This window comes from Notothenia rossii (assembly GCF_949606895.1).
Source record: "Notothenia rossii genome assembly, chromosome: 2".
NCBI classification, from domain to species: domain Eukaryota; kingdom Metazoa; phylum Chordata; class Actinopteri; order Perciformes; family Nototheniidae; genus Notothenia; species Notothenia rossii.
In genome coordinates, this window is record NC_136904.1 from 80220601 (window position 1) to 80241514 (window position 20914).

At 41.1% G+C, this 20914-nt stretch overlaps 1 protein-coding gene across 1 annotated transcript in view; it reads left to right on the top strand.

The window, feature by feature from the left end:
* Window positions 1-275: 275 nt before the first annotated feature.
* nalf1b (NALCN channel auxiliary factor 1b) overlaps window positions 276-20914 on the top strand; it is an 80374-nt gene continuing 59735 nt past the window's right edge. Inside the window, exon 1 of the mRNA XM_079664611.1 lies at window positions 276-1609. Within this exon, the coding sequence (XP_079520737.1) occupies window positions 884-1609 (726 nt within the window). The 5' untranslated portion in view covers window positions 276-883. The remainder of the gene's footprint in view (window positions 1610-20914) is intronic.

Here is a 20914-nt window from a genome sequence, read left to right on the forward strand (position 1 = left end):
TTAAAAAAAATGCACTGTTGTTCTGTTGAATGGACTCGAGTCTATCCTGCACCAAAAGCAAGATGTCGCCAAAAGTCGTTGGGTTTGTGCCCTGCAAAGACAATTTTTGGGGAATACTCATGAAGAGCAGAGGATAGCCTTAACACTTAGTGTCCGTGCTCACCCACCCACTCTCTCCCTCTCTCTCCCTCTCTCTCTGTCTCTCTCTCTGACTCCCTCTCTCTCTCCCTCCCTCCCTGTGTATGTGTGTTTCTGTGTGTGCGCATATAGGTAATAAGCTGCTCCGCCACTGCGCAACGATGGAGCTATCACAACGATGGAGATGACGCAAACCGACCCAGCTCTCCGAAAAAGTGTTTCAAGACGAACATGGCGGCAACTTAACCGCGGTCCAAGATGACAATGGCCAACGGGAGAAAGGATTCTAAGCGTTCCGCCCAGGTACCGGACAGAGTGCGTGCATCGACAGGGCTCTCTGCTCTCCTTTAAGTCAATCTGCAAACCGAACGGTGACACACGCGCAGCATCAGTACCGAGAGGCTCGCAACAGCTGGTCTCGCTGTGTCCCCTAAAAGACAACACACCCGGGGAGGGACGGTAGGGAGAGGGGGGCATGCGGTCAAAGAGGACGCCGTTTCCCCCCGGAGAGCCATGGAGAACCGGGATGCGGCAGCGCGAAGCTTAATCTGTGCGAGCGCGCTAATTGGATCGGAATAGCACCGATTGCTGCGGGCGCGATAGAGGAGCGCCCTGGACCGGCAGAGGCACGGTACCCCACCGCTACAGAGGAGAACCAACCGGAGTCCGTCTCCCCCAAGTCAATGAGTATTGTGGCAGAGCAGCCCCCGCGGTGGAGTCGGCCAGGGCAGCACTTTCCTAAAATATGACCAGGGGTGCTTGGATGCGTCGGCAGCATGATGAGGGCTTAAAATACTGGTTTGCACCCCGAGAGAACGAGAAGCCATTTACCGAGTCGGAGCGGGCCCAGAGATGGCGACTGTCGCTGGCCTCTCTGCTCTTCATCACCGTCCTGCTCTCTGATCACTTGTGGTTCTGTGCCGAGGCGAAACTCACGCGAACCCGAGACAAGCGGTCGGAAGAGGGGCTTGCAATTACGGACATGGGCGAGTACCCAAACTCCCTCCACCGACACCATATCCCAACATCACCTGACCCCGACCGTCTCGCCAGAGAGCAAGATGTTATTTTTCTAGGGAATTCTACCAAACCTCTGTGGCGAATGGACACCTGTCATCCAGACAGCTGGTCCAAAGAGTGCTTTACTTTCACGGACGCGGAGACCGTGTGCCTGGGCCTCTCCGTTGGAGGGGAAAAGGGGACACAGTTTTCGAATGTGAATCTGAGCGATTTGTACCTTTCTTTTTGTAATTCCTACTCACTTTTGGATTTGTTTCACGGGTTTACGAGTCCGGACGATTTGAATTGCTCCTTGGATATGGGGCAGGATGTGCTGGGATGCAGCAAGTGTGTCCGGGCTTATCAGCTTCTTGACCAGCAAGCAGAGGAGAACTACCGGGAGTTTGAGCTGCTGGTTGAGAAATACGAGACGGATGCATACTCTGTCAGGACGTGCATGGAGGAATGCAAGGTAGGTCGAGGCCACACACACACACACACACACACACACACACACACACACACACACACACACACACACACACACACACACACACACACACACACACACACACACACACACACACACACACACACACACACACACACACACACACACACACACACACACACACACACACACACACACACACACACACACAAACACACATAACAAATACACTAAACAGCACACAAACATCTAAGGGGGCTGGTTCGCAGTCGCCATGGCAACCGTTGGGCATATCTGTCAGTATGTTGCCATTAGTTTTTTAGAGATCTACCAGTATACCTACCAGTGTCTTTACTGCATCATTTGGCATGTGAGTGTCAGGCTAAATGACAGCAACACTTGCACCACATGACAATGGTATGGAGGCTAGAGGACAGAGCAGCAGAATCTGAATCTTATAATTGTTTTTATTTCTCAGAATGAGTTATATTTTCGAGAACACTTTGTAAAATGTGCAAGTGGAAGTGATGTTTGATATTTTGAGCAAGGGCTTGCACCACAGCTCTTTGAGATGAGGCGAGAGAGTGCTGTTGAGTGGTGCTCATTTCAATATCGTTAATAGCACACGAGTGATTTCTGCACATAATCCAGGCTTTGTATTGTCCCCAGTTTGCTTGTTGATTCAATAACATGGCAGCCTTAGATAGCACATATCTCAGGCTGTGGAGTTCATGTTGAGCATGACCACAACAAATCCAGGTCTACATCATCGACAGACTAACACTTTTATGTGTGTAGCTCAAAGCATCAAGGCTCAGCAGTGTTAAACAAAGAAAATATACCTGTAGATAGTGACATGGCGGGGATACACTGGTTGAATTATTCTTCAATCTGCTTCATTTGTTGTGCACTGGACTGTTGCAGAGGCTGTTTTCTTCAGAGACAGCTGCACATCCCTCTGTGACCACTGTCCATGGTTCTGAAACAAGGCCCAGGAAAAGGCCTTTTAGTAGGACTTGCATGTTTCTTTAGCTGTGGACTTACATATGAACTATGTCCATTGTTTCAATTAGTCTGTCGGGTTATACAGTATTGTGTACTTTGCTGGACAGAGACCATGACCAACCTAATGTATTGAACAGAGCAACCACTTTTGTCATGAGTTTGTGGATGGTGTGTGAACCTCTCATAATCAATAAAAAGTATGGAATACGATAATGGTAATATGGAGTTTGGCCTGACAAGGACAAAAGATTATGTTAGTCTGGCTTGTGCTGCTCCTGCTATAAATACAGTGCATGCATGCTTACACTGCAAGTACTGTATACTGTGTAGTTGTATTTATGCGTGGCAGATCAACTTTACAGCTGTACTGTAAAATACAGATTTGTATGTGTTTGATACTTAGCATAACCACTTTTCTTGTCCTTAACATTAAGGTTTTCTATTATCATACTGTAATGACAGCTGTTATACAAAAGGTCAAAAAGCCAGGGATGCTGCAGTATCACCACAAGAGCACTATAACAGGTCAAGGGACGCACCTAGGCAAGCAGGACATCTTCCATTTAAAACTGCCCTCATAATGATCCTGCAACCCAAACCCATTTTTACAAGATGGATGTTGTACAAGGGCAGATGGTCAGGGTGCTGGGCTGTGAGTGTCGGTAATCCATGTGTGTGTGTGTGTGTGTGTGTGTGTGTGTGTGTGTGTGTGTGTGTGTGTGTGTGTTTGTGTGTGTGTGTGTGTGTGTGTGTGTGTGTGTGTGTCTGTGTGTGTGTGTGTGTGTGTGTGTGTGTGTGTGTGTGTGTGTGTGTGTGTGTGTGTGTGTGTGTGTGTGTGTGAGGAAGGCCAGTTAGTCGGAGGAAATACTGAGGATAAACCTTCACAATGGAATCATGTGCTGCTTGTATGTTCGATAATTGTGAGTCATAGCTTATTGTTAGGCATGTGTGCATGCATATATGTATTGGCTATGTGTATGTGCATGACATTTTTTCCCATGAACGTATATACACACTTTCCTCTTATGCTAGCTAATCACTAGTGTGCATTTTCACTCCTACTCTTTGCTAATATAATCAGACTCAGGCAGGGCTACAGCAGCATTTTAGCCCCTTTAGCTCAATCTGAATTGCTAATCTGCTCCAGTGTTCCTGTGACCTTTGTGAGAGAACAGCACCCCAGGCCTGCTTCACACAACCCTACTCCTTTAAGACCGACTCTGCTGGACAATAAAAAGACAGTAGAAAGCTTGAAACAATAACTATTGCTATTCACTCTTTACTGTCTTATTTCTCTCATCTCAGACCTCTCCACTTCCTCACTCACATTTTAAACATCCTCCGAAGGCTTCTTTTAAAAGGTTTATATTGATTGAAACTGTGTCATCACATTGTTTATGAATGCTGTGGATGTGTTTTTGTAATGTCTAAAAAATTAAAGGAAAAGGAAGATAGAGAAGCAGTGAGATGAAAAAGATGTGAAGGAATAACTGAAAACATCTTCAAATGCGAAGTAGGTGTCACAGAATTAACGTTGCATCGAAAACTGTTAGGGCAAAAATATCAGCAGATATTGTCTAGAGTTGTTCCAATACCATTACAAGTATCCTTGATGCTTCTGATCAAGTCTAAAATGCTTGATAGGCTATTGGCAAGTATTCACGTCTATGACCCAATCTGGTACAACCTTATTATATCATTTAGCAGCTAAAGTATGCAATGCAGAAACAACAACACATGTCAATGACTGTTTTTATCTCCACATGCATGGTACAGATTGGGCAGATGCTAGTCCTGTGTGCCATACACCTCCATTGTTTCCCCAAAAACTATTCGAAACACACCAGTGAGCCACGCGGTTGCACTGGGTGACATGTTTTTCCACTTCAATGAAAATTGGCACAGAAGCTAGAGTCAATCCACATTCCCCATCCTGCTGTTGTGAATAGTGCTTCAAACGTGTATTAATCCGTGGCTGAAAATAGTCCCCAATAGATGCACGATTTACTTTTGTATTAATAAGAGCTTCAGTGGCCTGATGTTTTAGGAAATGACTTAACCTTTAAACCTTCAACCCTGTAGCTGAGGGCCTAAACGTGTTTCTAAAGAGCATGCCAACTTAGCTAATTTATCAGCCACAGACCTTTTCCACCACTTTTCTGAAATCTAAACAAGATCATTTGATAGGCTTTCCAACCAAATTGATTTCGACACAGAAGGAAAAGCACAGGTTTCAACAAATACATCCCATTTAGCTTCTCCGGTTTCTACGTCCTGACATCGTGAATGCTGTCTCACTATCATGACTTACTGCGTCACTTGAATAACACAGAGTCATTTTTTATATATATATATAACACCTGTTCTTTTCCTGCTATGACAAGTAAAACTGTCTGATGTGAAGAGGAGTTATGTATGCAGATAGTTGGGTGTAGTCACCGTGTATAGAATGATTGTTATGATGTATCCTTTTTTCTCCTACCTGTCATTTTCTTTCTTTACTCTTTCGTTCTTGTGTTCCTTACACCTTTTGATTTCTATATGTACCTGTTTATATCACATACACTGCACACACACACACACACACACACACACACACACACACACACACACACACACACACACACACACACACACACACACACACACACACACACACACACACACACACACACACACACACACACACACACACACACACACACACACACACACACACACACACACACACACACACACACACACACACACACACAATCAGCCCCATGTGCCGTGTTTCCTGCAGGTCCAGACCTGACTGTCCCTTCCGGTGTAATTTAATTTGCACTCCCATCATTCTCTGCTTCTCTGGTGGCTGTGTCTCCAGGGCTCCGTCTCAACATGTTGATCTCCTTTCTCCATCTTTCTGTCATATTGTCTCTCTCTTTCTTTCACATCATTCCCTCTTTGTCTTCCTCCCATCTGTGTCTAAGCTCCAAGGACCATCATCACACATCACACATGTCCAGCTTCAGCCTCTATGTCACCTCCACCCCTCTTGCCCTCGTCCTTACAGAACAGACCAACATCCTGTAAGAGCCCTCTGTTTCTATCCCCCTCTCTCTTCAGAATGATGGGGCCGTTGAGCTCTCTTTTACTGCTTGGGTGAAAGATACTTATCTAGGTTAAGGTCCTTTCCTTCCCATGAATTACAGGTCTGTCCACACGAAACCCACTGTGTGTTCCCTCACTCAGCCTCAATTGCCCTCCATTTATTCAGCAACATTTTCTCTATTTCTACAAGCCTTTTCAGTTCCTGTTTAATTTGTTTACACTTACTCTACGGTAAGGACAGGCTGATTATGTTCTCCATTTAATTAAATAAAATAGCAAAAGGTAAATGAAAGTGTATAAACAACCTTAAATAGATAGTCGTTGTAAGAGTTTACAGTCATGTTAGCGTGTTTGTGAGGCCGAACTGAGACACAGATGGACTAAATATGAATATCAACAATGACAGGTTTTTATTTAGTGATGCTTTTGGCCATGTTAGCAATTTTGAATATGATGGAAATATCATTGCTTTTGCTATTTGATCATAAGACAAAGATTGTGACAAATAGAACTGTTGACTTGATGATCCTCTAGATACAAAACATATTATGATTCACTTAACTTATTATAATTCATCTGAAGGAGACATGAATGTGTATCAATTTCTCCAGCAGTTTCTTTAAAAAGGGGATATTGAAAGTGATGGGATTGAAACTGTAAAGCTGTTTTGCTCTTGCTCACCCCGAGGTAATGCATAGAGCCTTGCACTGAAAACAGTTTTCTTTCTATGATTACCTCACTAGCTGGCCTGTGGCAGACTGCTGTTATCTCACATGTTGCGATTTGAAAGGTCAGTGGCTATCGAGGTCAAAGTTTAAATAATTTAACTTTAAGCACAGCGCTCTGTGACAATTTTGAGTGGTTTGCAATGCCCAGAATTGTGCTTCCGCCTAGTCGGGCTGCACGGCTCTCTCCATAGAAACCCTGCGATACAGTCAGTAGTGTTTCCACTGATCATGTGAAGGCAGCTTTAGTAACATGTTCTGGGACTCACAATCATATCACATTACATAACAGATTGACATCGTCCGAATGTATATTTATACGTATTGCAGATGTTTAATCTCTTTCTGAGCCGTTATCCACGTTGGCGTAAAAGTTAATATTGTGGGATCCAATTCAATTTCCAGACCAGTTACTAAAGAAGTGAAGATTCTTTTTGTTAGTCTATCAGAAAATTAACTCTGAACCATAACTTGGTAAGAGTCAATAGGAGCCATAAATGATGTATGTTGACTGTACAAGATGAAATGGCAATCTTCCCAATGCGACCCCTAGAGTTCCAATCATGCCGACTCAGCTGATGTTTCTGTAAGCACATTTTGCTTTAATGCTATCAGATGTTTAGCTAAACTTCACATTTGTTTAAACCGACAGCTTTTATTAAAGTAGCACACAGCACATTAAGTACAGATTGTGCTGCTATCAACACAGACAGCATTGCCCAACTGCAAATCCTGCACTTTTCTCTCTCTCAGTCAAATTCAATTAGGGCTCTGTTGCTTCTCTACGCAGCTGAAATAGATCCAGGGAAACTCCCCTTCATATGAGCTGCCAGTGTTTGTTTCTCCCCAGGCAGGAGATAAGGGAATGCGTCTGTTCGAGAAGAACACAGCACTCCCATGGAAACGCCTCCTCGTCGGCCTCTATTCCCCGTCTACGCAGCACAATGAGAACATACAACTCCCGCCTCCTTCCTGCCTAGGGCCTCAGCTCCTATCAACACATCCACACCCATTTCCTTCTCTCAATATATGTTCCACACTCCTTCCTTCAGGCAGTTACTCTAAAAAAAAGCAATGTCCCTCATTCAGGTTACAATGAGGACTTGTCTGATTGCCTAGTGCGTGGGCACTTTTAAGACCAGCTTAAAAGTCAAAGTAAAAAGTACATGCTTGTCCATGCGCCTGTGAGTTAGAGCAGCTCCACTCATAATTAGATCAAAGTTGAAAGGAGTTCTTAAAATGTATCCAATTCAATCCGATTTATAGCATAAGTAAATCTTTTACAAATGCACACTTGCTAGCTGTCTCTTCTCTCCTCTGTCTCACTGGTATGCTTAGTTGAATGATTTGACGAGTGGGTGAAGTGTTATGTTTGATTTTCTGTGACAAAGTGAAAAGAGACAAGTGGCTAGAGAGAGCGGAATGGCTGCTATTGATATCCATACAGAATGCGTTTGAAAACAATAGGCATTTCTTAAGCTAATGATGATTTCAGCCCATAATTATCTGAAATAGACAATAGACAAATAGACAACGGGTGTGTCTGGGCAACAGATTATGAAATGTGTCCGGGATGCAGATATATCTGCCACTTCAGTTTTATCCAGCAAACAAAAGGAAGCTTGACAAATATTTGTGTGGAGAGATGCACAAGTGCTGCCACAACAGTCCAGCGCTATTTCAAATTTCTGTTCTCAAGCCGTCCTTTGTGTTGAGATGCACATGTTGGTGTGTGTCCACAAGACAGTGATATGTACAGTAGACTGAATGTTTTATTTTAAAGGAAGATATATTTGCCATTCAATGGTATAAGTCATTGATAAGAATGGAAATAATTGAATCAGAACTTTAATGAAGGTGTTTACAAAGCAGTGAGTGGGATTATTTGCTTTTCTTTTTAATGCTGTTAGATGGTGTCGTTTATATTGTAAGATTAATTGAAAGGTACATCACATCGCATTTTATTTAAAATCTCTCCTAGAGATAAAGACACCTGAATTATGAGTCCCCTTAAAATGTCAGGATCTTCACAATAAACTTCTCTGTAAAATAGTTCAATCAATGAATTGTATGTTTACAGGTCATGAGGATTACTATTGGATGTGTGAACAAAATCTATAACGCCTTTTGTAGCTCCAAAAGGAACTTACGGAAAATCGAATACATTTCATTAAGTGAGTTAAAATAAAGAAGAAACCATAGCCCACTCTTCATCTCTACTTAAGGCCAGTGGTTTGACATGGCTGCTACTAGCATAACACACTCAAAGCTGCGGAGTACTTATTCTTTACCTATATGTATCACCCAAAACATCAGAATCCTTGGTTATTGAGCAAAAGCTGAACAGTTGAGAATTGAATTTTTCATTTCTTCATGAGGATCTGATACATGTGTTTGTGACTATAGCTTTTTGTCACCTCCCCCAGCATCACTGACAAGGCTTCATTTTGAACGGGCCTATTTGATCACATTTCAAACCAATTCCTGCTAACATACACAAATAAAATGGTACTGAGCTTGCCTTCTGAGGCAGCACTTCCTCTCAGGCTGTTTACAAATCCTCTGCATCTACTCTAAATCTCAACTCTGACCTTAACCATAAGCATTTGATGTAAAGAGGTAAAGCTTGGGATGTTTAAACCTCATTGATTTTAGTGGAGGTAAGTAGGGGAATTCATATGTTTGTTAAACCCTACATAACTGATCTGAACTCAGACCCCTCGGCACATTCATCCACTCCATGAACCTCTGGAGGATTATAAAGCTATTACATTTGAAAAAGTGACAATGCAACCAAAGAACATCAAAATCAGCATTCTAGCCAGATAGTGAAAAAAGTAATAATGACTCAGTTTATCCAAGACAGAAAGATAATCACTTGTCCTCCCAAGTGTAGCTACATCAGTAAGTAGCCTGTTAAGAAGCTACGTACAGAGCCCATCCCCTATAATGACAGCTGAGGTGACACTGACGTTACACTGAAATTGGCAACAGCAAGAAAGCAGGATTAGGTTATACAGAAGTCATAATGTCCTGTTAATCTGATCCCTGACCAGTGTAGATGTAATTGGTGCGAGAACCCGTAATGATGAGAAAAACTTTAGTCCATCTAAGCTATTCATGCATGTGTTTGTGGTAGTTCAGTTCACGGATAGTTGTTAGTTACTGATTAACGCCGCTAATGTTGTGACATCACCACTAATGTGCATATATTCTTCTTCTAATGTAGCCAATAGCTTCAGGTATGTTACGACTACATCCAATACATAGTAGGGCCGTCCCTGATTTGTGTGAAGCCGAGCAAATCCCAAGATTGCAGTCTGGTGAAGACGCATATACTGTACAATTGTATTGAATGACATCTGGATTTCTCCTATAGGAAAACTGAACTGAGAACAAAAAAAGCTCTATCGAAAGTGAAGTGTGCTGAGAAAACTACAGACTGAGCATCACTGACAGAGACACAGAAACCAGTCACAGTTCCCAGACTCTGGTGACATTCTCACATTACTGAATCATCATCATAATCAGTCGCTCACTGTACGTCCTGATTCAGGGAGAGCAGAGGAGCGAGAGAAGCTTTGACACACGAACATGCAGTTTCATGATTACAAACTCACACATACTGTTGCAAAACCAACAACAGCTCACACGGGAGACAAGCTGACAGCGATCAGGTGACAGAAGCAAACAGAGGGGGGGAGAGAGACGAACAAATCAATGGTTAGATTAGAGGAAATACCCGGTGATGTGCAGCATGAGGAGCTCGTGTCAAATCCTTTGACATACTGTATTTTCTCTGGGTTTTCATTTGAGCACCTGCTCCAACCTAATCCTTTCAATTTTAATCAGACTAGTGTTTCTGTCAGTGGATGAGTGTGTATGTAGAGGGGGGGTGCATGTTTACATGCTTGAGTGCATGGCACAGAGGGATGTTGTAGTCCTTTCCGTCAGCAATGTGTCATAAGTACGAGGAGTCAAGTAGTCTGGGAAGTTCACTTGTTTGCTTTCTTACAGAGTTAGATGTTAATTCATTTTTAAATGATAAATGTTCTGGCTTTTTGCCTTTAATTGATAGAACTGTGGTGAAGAAGGAGAGGAAGAGAGAGGGGATGACATGTAGCAAATGTCCTTGATAGTAAGGGCTCTACCAGGTGATCTGATGAGAATTTTAACAACTCTTTTGTGTGCAAAAATACTTATATGTTTGAATCTGCAGCCAGGATACAGTTAGCTTAGCATACAGACTGAAAGCATGGAAAGCGGTGATACATTTTAGGGTAAGGGTGTTTACATTATTGTAGAGGTTTAAAACTTCTTTTGACTGACATTTTTGAACTGCTTGTAGTTTATTTGTTTACCTTTGGACAAAGCAAGGAACGTTTTTTGTTTCCAACTACGCTTTATACCAGCTGTACACACACTGTGTTATTGAACTCTTTTCTAAGATGTTGAAACTGTGAAAATGTGTACTGTATGTTATTGGATGAAATGTATTTATTTTCATGCTAAATTAATCAGAGTACCATAAAGTCACTTGACCAATTAAATATTTGGTTCAGAAAATGCACATTATGATTTCCCTGATCCCAAGGTTACAGTACAGTGTATATATTGTTTTATAACATAAACCAAAGCCTCAAGATATTCCATTTGCCATCAAATACGATAAAATACAGCAGCAAAAAAATCCCTCTTTGAGAAAATGAGAAGCAGAGATTGTTTAGTATTTTTACTAGAAAAATCACTGAAAAAAGAAAATTCGTGAGCCAAGTAGTTGCCAGTTATTTTTTCTGTCGATCGACTATCAAATAATCAATAAATGGTTTCAACTCTAGCTGCAACATCCTGGTATTCAGTTCACTAGTGGTGACACTTACAAGTAAAAAGACAGGGGGGTTGTTGATGCAAGTGTTACAAATGTGACTTTGCTTCAAGCTCTAATTTACTTCAGTCATGGTCTAATTGTTTTATTCCTGAATGAAAATAGTAGAAGAAAATATTGAACTGCTTCATGGTTGTTAACAACACAGCATGTTGGAAGGCTAGGTTAACAACCTTTCATCAGTGATTCAAACTTTGCTTTTAAAGATGTATTTTTTCTGCTAAAAAAGGTTTCCCAGGTGGGGTAGAAAATCCTATAAAAATACATTTAAGCAATATTACACTAAACGCCTCCATTCAAACTGATGCAAATGAGTGTGTGTTGTCCTCCTCTCAGGCCTCATTACGAAGCCAAAGACGCTGATTATTCACATCATTATTCAGTGGCACCTAGCAACCACCTCATTGCTGAGGAGCCTTTCCTGGAGCGTGATACAGGCACAAAGTATGAGATACCTACAATTCCGTGGTCAGATTTTGTGAGTGGGCTGAACCTAGCAAGTAGTATCCTCAGCCCCCTACCCCCTCCCGTCTGACACAGTTATTTGAGGATGGAGAGAATAAGAGGAAGAGAGATTATTGATGAAAACAGACAGAACATGGGAAAGGAACAAAGCAAGACAGAAGAGGAATGGAGGGGAGCTTGACCTGATGATGAGGGTCTTATCGGCACCTCTTTGTAATGGTTTCCGCTTGCGGCGTGTGTGAGTGTGATGTGGATGGATGGTGTAAGAGTTAGCAGGGTTTTCCACCGGCTGAAGTTTCCCTCTTTTTCTCAGACCCCTTGGTCCATTCGTCCTTAGCGCCCATCTGCCATTTGTCAACTGCAACTGTAATCATTTCCTCACCCTTTTGCTCTAACTTTGCCACTGTCATGCTTCATTCTTCTTCTTGAAATGATTGTTCTCCTATCTCTTTCTCACCTGTGAATTTGTATCTGATATGATGCTTTAGTGCTGTCCTGGTTTTTCAGTCATGTTGCAATGTTGGGCATCGACAGCCCCTGACTGATTCTGTGTAAATTATTCATCTGTCATTGACTTTTCAAAAGCACTGAGGATGAACTGCAACTCTGTTATCGCTTGCTCCTACACCTCTGTGACGCTGTGCTGTACCTCACTTCTCTGTAAGCAAACACACAAAGGCATATGCATGGCCCCCACAGTCACATTTTAAAAGCATGCAAGGACAGAAATATGCATACACAGGACCTTTCTCTATTTCTTTTAAACAAAAATAGATTTTGTATTTTCCTATCAATCATATTTCTACAAACAAAACAACACAACAGGTACTCATCAAATGGAATTTTAACAGAAACAGACACGTGCTAAAGCACAATTTAACTCAATTTTCACTATTAAAAATAGTGAATGTGTCAAAATGTTTGTTTCATACACTTAATTTTCCTCAGTGTTTAGGAACCACGTGCCCAGAATCCCACACACAACGCTGAGACAGCAGTCATTCAGTAGACAGTAGGATGAGCTTTACATAACATTAAGCTCTTTGGTGTCCAGACCGCCACTCCATGTGTTTGTTTACATTGCTCTAACCTGAGGGCATGAATGTGTTTTGGTGCGATATCGTCTCCCCACTGGGATCCTACACACTCTCCCTTCTGTTCCTCTTTCCATTTTTATCAAGGTGGTTACATGCAACACAATCGCTGCCCCTGTGTGCCACCTCCTCCTCCTCTAACTATCTCGCTCCCTATAGCCCTAATCCTCCAGTGCAGGCTCTTAGCTGGATAATGCTGTGTCCCATCCTTTCTCTTTATGGCAGGATTTACAGCAGTACCCCTTCATATCCCCCTTTTAGCACTCTTCCGGTAGCTTCAATGTAACTGGGCCGTGCTCTTTTGAAGGGATGAAAATCAGTTGCACAAAGGATGGAGCTCCCTGAAGGTCCAACGAACCACAATTTGAAGGCGTTGAATATAATTGAAGAGATTGATATATGTAAATGCATCATTTTTAAACGCTTAACATTTAACTTAAAGGGGACCTATCATGCAAAATGCACTTTTTGATGTCTTTTATACATAAATATGTGTCCCCGGTCTGTCAGGGAACTCACGCAGCGTCAGAAAATAAAACTCTCTTTTCCTCCGTACCCGCATCTCTAAAAACGGGGGTACAACGGAGCTGATCCAGATTTGCGTCCGATATGACGTAATATCGGCAATGCGGACCCACGGCACTATCAGAAACGTTGCTATCAGAAACAAGGCCAGAATTTTTTGGACGAAATATGGTCTTTGTTTACATTAGCATTAGCAAGCATCGCTAACACACAGAGCTAACCTGTACTGGAGAGTGTTTGTGTAAGTAGCAGGAAATAAAAGGAACTCACCTTGTGGTAAACCAAGAGAAAAACCATTTGAGCTCCATACTGCTTCAGAAATAATCATTGATGTGGTTTGGAACATGATATGGTATTTAATCACGGCAGCATTTAGCTGAATCTGCGGGGTAATTTTGAGCAGGCATTAGCTCCACCTCCTCTTTTTTTTTTTTTTCAAGCTAAGGACCCTGATCCTGCAGTTCTCTTACAGGCCTGAAATAGAGGGATATGAGGGATGTCTAAAATGCATGATCTGTTTGGTATTTTGAGCACATATCTGAGACCCATAATATATGCCTAAAAATAGCATGATAGGAGAACTTTAAATTAATAATACAAAAGGTCGGATGGGTCGGATAAGGTCATCTTGTAAATGGAGACAATAGTGATTGTAAACGGACTGCATTTTTTACTTTAAGACCTCCTTTTAACAAACTATAGCCTTCCCAGACCCATTCTATGTTTCTAAAAGGTTCCTTGGAAGCGGCTGTGTGCTACTATTTAGTATGGAAGTTAACCTGATTAACATTTGCGAAACTGACCACTTTGTTTACAGTTTGTCTGACACAAATAGTGTTTGGAAGTCTTATTCCCACCTTTGTTTCGCTTGTTGAATATTGTTTTTCAGCAAGCCAGAGAAGATGCTGCAACTAAACAAATTAGACTTTTACAATGATGATGACTTGTTGGGTGACCTATGTACATCTGGCTAAGTGCCTGACCTCTGTTGACCCTCAGCACACAGACCCTTCCCTGAGGTTTCCCTGAGAGCTTCAAATTCATTTTTATCGACCCCCTTATTTGCCCTCTCTTCCAGTTGGCAAGTAAATGTCTGGGATCTGCATTTGTGTGTCCTAAAGTCCTCGCTGTCGGTTTGCAATGCAGGCCTTTACCATAATATACCGTCATTCCTACAGTATCTAGTGTGTGTGTCATTTTATTCCCGCAGTGCAGTGTCTTTGAATATGACAGTATGAAAAGGAAATGTCAGTTTGACTGACAGATTTTCCAAATGTCTACGCTTTAATGATTTGTTTTTGGGTTACGAGCGGTTTTGGATTGGATATGAAGGAAACATAATACTGAGAGTGTGAGTGAGTAAGCAAAAAGGGAGAGCCAGAGAGAGAACGAGGGCGACTTTCATAAACTGACTTATTGATTTCCCATTTGAAAGCAGGGGGTGAGGTTTCGGACGGGAGAGGTTTGGAGGTGGAGTCGTCAAGAGAAAGGAAGACATGAGGTGGAAAGAAAAAACAATAAGAGTGGGGGGTGGGCCGGAGGTGGACAACAGAATAACATTGATGATGGTGCTGGAAAAGGGAGTGAGCTGGACACACAGGGGGAGGGCCGGTGATGCAGGCTTGACCTTACAACCCCCCTCCCCATTTGAGATTGATGTTTTCAGTCAAGGCACACAAATGCCCGTAGCACAACTCTGGCAAAGGAAATGATGGTGATTGATTGATAGGGGACGATGAGAGTCATATCCTGTACAGAGAGCACTAGAACTTCACTGACAGAAATGTCTTTGCTCTTTCTTTCTCTCTTTAACTCTTCCTCTCTCTCCATTAGTACTCTATTCCTAAAGTCTAGAGCTTTATGGCCCGGGTACAAAGTCAGCATCCCCACCATGATGATGATATATAGCAGACATGGAAACAAACAGTAAAGCTGGTGGAGCTAGTAGGCTGTATACTATCAGTCAAATTGTAATAATAATAATAATATTAATAATAATAAAGCTTTATTTATAAAGCACTTTACATAAAACACATGCAGCTCAAAGTGCTTTACAAAATGACACACCACAAGTTAAAAACAAACAACAAGAAATTCCTCTCAGATTATTTGTTAAGAACTTTAAAGGTAGATGCAGCAAAACATAACATTTCATCAGGTAAAGAAACACAAGGAGGTCAAGTGTATGATAATACAAATAAAATAAAATACAATTAATAATGTTTCTCTCTGACAGATAAGACACAAGACAACTGAGTTGATGCAACGATATAAAATATAAAACCCCATAAAACAAAGTGAACATAGGTACAACAGAAATAAAATAAATAAATAAAAAGATGAAGTAAATAAAACAATATAAAGGTTGTTAAATAATAAAGACTAAAAGAACATTTGAAGTGGGGGGTTCCTAATAAAAAGCTAATCTAAAAAGATGTGTCTTTAGCTGGTGTTTAAAAATGGCCTCTCTGAGATTTCCTAGGGTGTTTGGGACAGTTTGGGAGCGTTGTGTTGAACACCCAGGAAATATCAGAATGTTCTAGGATTATCCTTTGATGGTTTTTACACTTACTATAAAAACATACGTGGAAGCAACACAGTTAGATTTATGCTTTAGTGTCTCTATTTTCAAACAGAATGCTGTATTTTTCGCAAGAGAAAATAATTAGAGGATGGGGAATAACCTTAAAACATGTTTTGTCACAAGAGTGTGAACTTCCCTAAAGAACACAAGGATGTAGATAGTAAGCCAGTTATCTGCTTTGCTATCATTTACAGCTTGTTTGAGCAGATAAACACTCATACTCTTTTGCTCTTGTGTTTTTGGTTTTGGTAATTAGGAAAATTACCTTTAAGTTGGAACACAAACATGGTTCATGCTGTTTAACTGCAGCTGTGAACAGACATGACAAACAGCTCTGAGCTGCTGAGAGCAGGGGGATCAGAGCTAGAGCCGCACTTAATGTATTCTGTGTCCACACAGGAAAGGCTTCCCTCAGCCCAACTACATAATTATAGCTTCTAGATAATTTTACCAAACATTTTTAACTTACATGCCTGAGAATGTTACTCTTTAACCCTCCTGTTGGGTCAAATCTGACCGATTTACTACTTTCATCAATCATAACTTTTTTGTTTTAGATTTGATTGCATTAAGGCTTTATCAGAATCAGAAACAGGTTTATTGCCAGGTAGGTTCGCACATACTAGGAATTTTACTTGATGTCATGGTGAATACATAAACACACCGGAATAAAATACAGTTATCCTTCACAGTAGACATTTGAACATATACAATTGCTGATCACCACTTTCATTGAATTTTAGTCAACTTTGTAGAACCCATGGTGTTCCCGGTCAAAAATGACCGCCATAAAGAAAAGGAATTAGTAACCATCCGGATCAGATAAAACACACACACACACACACACACACACACACACACACACACACACACACACACACACACACACACACACACACACACACACACACACACACACACACACACACACACACACACACACACACACACACACACACACACACACACACACACACACACACACACGCACACGCACACACACACTTTTCCCCCGGATTAAATGTCTTAATTTCTCTCTTTTTCTCTGCATGTGTCTGTCGCTCTTGAAGCTGCACAAACAACAGCAGAGTGGAACAGTAAAAAGGAGAACATTGCAGGTGGAGCACATGATGCTTTTACAAGTCTTGGCTTGTGAAAGCCCATTATGTTTGTTTGTCGACATGTGTGAGTGTGATCTGGCCATGTGTGTGGTTTGTGATGTGTGTGTGTGTGTGTATCATTGTGTTCCTGTGTGTTGTTGGGGCTCAGTGTAATCACAGCTCTAATCTGTCTGCCAGGAGTCCGTGTGTGGGTGACATTAAAGTTCTCATTAGCACTGTAACTCAGCACCAATGTCACTGTGAAGACACCAACGACACTGCAGCAAAATCTACCCACCACGTCTGTGTGTGTGTGAGTATAAGTCTGTGTGTGTGTGTGAGATAGAGAGAGACAAAGCTTCTTAAGTTAACAGTTTGAATGTTTTCTTGCACCCATTCTACTCATTTTCTTTTCTTAGACGTCTATAATGTCCTTAGATGAAACAGTACACGAGCGCTTCGTTTGAAAATATACCATTTTAAAAAGTTGTATAATAATAATAATATAATTTTGTGTGATTTACCGAGCGAGATGAATCATTTCTGGCTGCACCACAGTTTGCGTTAAATAACTTAGCAGTTGTCTTTATAGACACACTGTTTGATGTAGCTGATGCTGAAGTAAGGCAGGATGAATGAAAAAGAAGAGGTAGAAAGAAGGAATAGTTGGGAAGAAGGAATAGATAGGTTGCCATGGTAACAGGAAACGGGCTGGAATTGAGTGAAATAAGTGGTGTAGACCGGTGTACTGAGTGTAAACCACAACAATACAAGGTTACATTCAAGCTTCAGCAGAGATGCCCGCTGTGAAGCCGTCTACACTTCCTTTCTCGGGTTCAGATATCGGCATCCTGTTTCTATGCCCATCTGTTGACCCACCTCTGAAGGCCATTTGAATAAGCATGGCTGTGAGCGCTCTGCACCAAGTTGGTCTGAGTTGTTTGCAGCAAGCATATTAAGTAAAAGAACCAGAGCGAGTGAAAGAAGTGGGTCAGGGGAGGATATGGGAGTCTGCACTCAGGCCGGTTCTGTCTGATTTCACACATCCCAGCTGATCAGCCTCTAACACTTAGCATCCTCGCTATCTCATGAATGCTAACGCAGAAGCAAGCTGCCTCACTAGTCGTTCTGGGAGAGAGGACAATCTAACATGGCACTAATCATCTCTGTAATTCAAAGAAAGGATATCTTCGAGAGGATAATTTTGTGTTTTTTAAGGTAATCCTGCATGGCCTTAGTACCGTGTAACAGTGTTGCACTGGGAAACTGATTCACAGCTGTTTTTGTTTGGATGTAGTGTCAGCACTTTAATGTGATGCCAGGTTTCTTTGTTTTTCGTTGCGTTTTTGAAACAGACAAAATTGTGTGGTTCAGAATGGTTTCCGTTGATTTATGATTTTTAACTTGAACAAAGAAGGTTAGGAAGACTGTAAAAAGTGAAAGCAGGAAAGCTAAAAGGAGTGGAGAGAGCGATAGCAGATCCATCAGACTCGTCTCTTGTGTCCTTGGTGACGCAGATCTGCAGTTTTTCTGCAGTAGGAACAACAGAGAAGCCAGGAGAGAAACAGAGAGCGAGAGAGTACATTTGGAGGGTCAGAGGCTGAGACAAACACTGAAGCTCAGGGATTGAACATTCGGCACCTGCAGTGGGACTTGGCTGCTTCCATAGATTTTTTCTAGAGGAAATAGGAAATGCGTTCTGTGATTTGCATTATGCAGCATCCTACTGTAACTGCGCTGCCAGCTCTGCTGCAAAACACAAAGTTGACAAATATCAGCCAAACTGTCAGTGGCTCCGCTGCTTCAACTTTTATAAAGATGTCTCCTAATGTTCTGACTTGATTGCCCCCTCTCTGAAAGAAAACAACAATCAACAGTCAGGGGAATTGGAAGATGTTAGACTTTGATGAGATGAAATAATAGCGCTCTCTTGTGTTGCAGAGGTAAATGAGGGAACAGGTTGACTTAGTCATGCAGAGTTAGCTAAAGTGTTTTTTTTACTATGCTTACCTGCTGAGTGGTGCTCTTGTTGCAGCTGCATATTACCTCTTCAGTTATGTATACAGTTACTTAAGCATGCAAATACTCAGTTGTACTTCCAACACCGTTTCCCACTATGTAACTGAATTCACCGCTCCTACTGCAGCATGGAAAACATTAGCTGAAATAAGGAAAATACAGGATTTCTTAAATAAAATATATTCTGAAAAATGGTGTCAGGGGTGGATGATACCACGCAATCTGTTTTGATCCGATTCCAAGGCCAGCATCTAAGACATTGATAATTCTGATTGTAAAAGGATCTTATGGGTTATCATGTAAGAAGGAGAAATATGTATTGATGAATGAAGTGAATGCATTATTGATAAGCTCATTCTGGAAATACTTTAATTACCACCAAATCATTTGCCAAACAGAAGGTTTCTCATGACATGTTTAAGTGTAAAGCAAGATGTTTTATTACCAAACCAAAGAAAATGTCGGACCGAGTTCATTAAATGTATGCTTTCACTCTTCCTGTTTAAAATGTTAACCAGCCATCTTTAAGCTAATCCAGCCAGAGTGGTTCTATAAATATAGCGAGGACAACTTGTTATAATTAATAAAGGTTAATGCATTCAAGATTGAATACTTAATCCTGCAATACAAGGGCATTTGGTTGAACATTCACTTTCAGTATGTTTGATATCAGTTTCATCAATATTTAATGTAGCAGGTGAAGAAAAATGATAAATGGTCTTTCCAGTCCTCCACCAAAACTACTGTATATTTCATAGGAATCGAGCATTTGGTACTTCTTCCTCCATACAAGCATGCACATATTCTTCAGCTCATTAAATAAAACAACATACTGAGAATGTGTTCAAACTTATGTATTTTTAACCATTCCTGGAACTTTTGTTATGTTGTAATTTAATTATTGAATCATTTCCTGCTCTTCTTTTTATATAGCAAATATTCTAGCAATATATTATATTATGGCTAGGTGCACGTAAGTTTGCAAACCTTTCCACGTTGAGACCCTGTTACATGGCACACATTTTAAGTTATATAAATGTCAAGTGGCAGGTAGTGTGACTCAACCAAGCATTGTATTATTAATGACTGCATTGCTTTCAGACATCCAAACAGACAAGAATTGACACTTTTGACTTCTGAGCATCAATTCAACCAACTGTTTTTGAGTAGAAATTTGACCTTTTTAACAATTATTATTTAAATAATAACGTAATGAAACTATAAATGAAACAAACTCTCGATACTAGCTAAACTAGGGTCCCATCCATGTACAGTAGCAATCATTTCCAGTACTTTGGAAGAACCAAACAACACATCCCAACAGCCAGCGTTAAAGCATAAACATCTTTCATTGATTATTTTTATACTGGCACCATGCTTGCCATTTTGTTCAGCTGACAAACTGTTCTTGTTAATTCAAACAAACAGGTAGTATTTCAAGTGACAGTTGCTATGCTTTTCATCAAATATTGTTAATGTCTCCAAGTATTATCAAATGTCTTTACCACTTTGACACATTGACAGACTGAGCGATGCATATTGAATTTTACGGAAAATATCTGCCAAGAAAATATGGCTCATGGAATTCTACAATTTTCTGTATTGTTGACAACAACCTGTTTGCCTGGAACATATTCAGAGGAAGACTTTCTCAAATTTGGCTTTACAATAATGTACGTATACCGGAAGAATATTTCAAAGCAACTACAAATGCTATTATTAGATTAAAGGTCATACTGTAATACCGTGAATGCAGAGGTTTCTGTGAAAGATGGTATCAGAGTCAGAGTCAGCGGTGCACCTGTGTATGTTTTGTCCTGTGTCAGCGTGT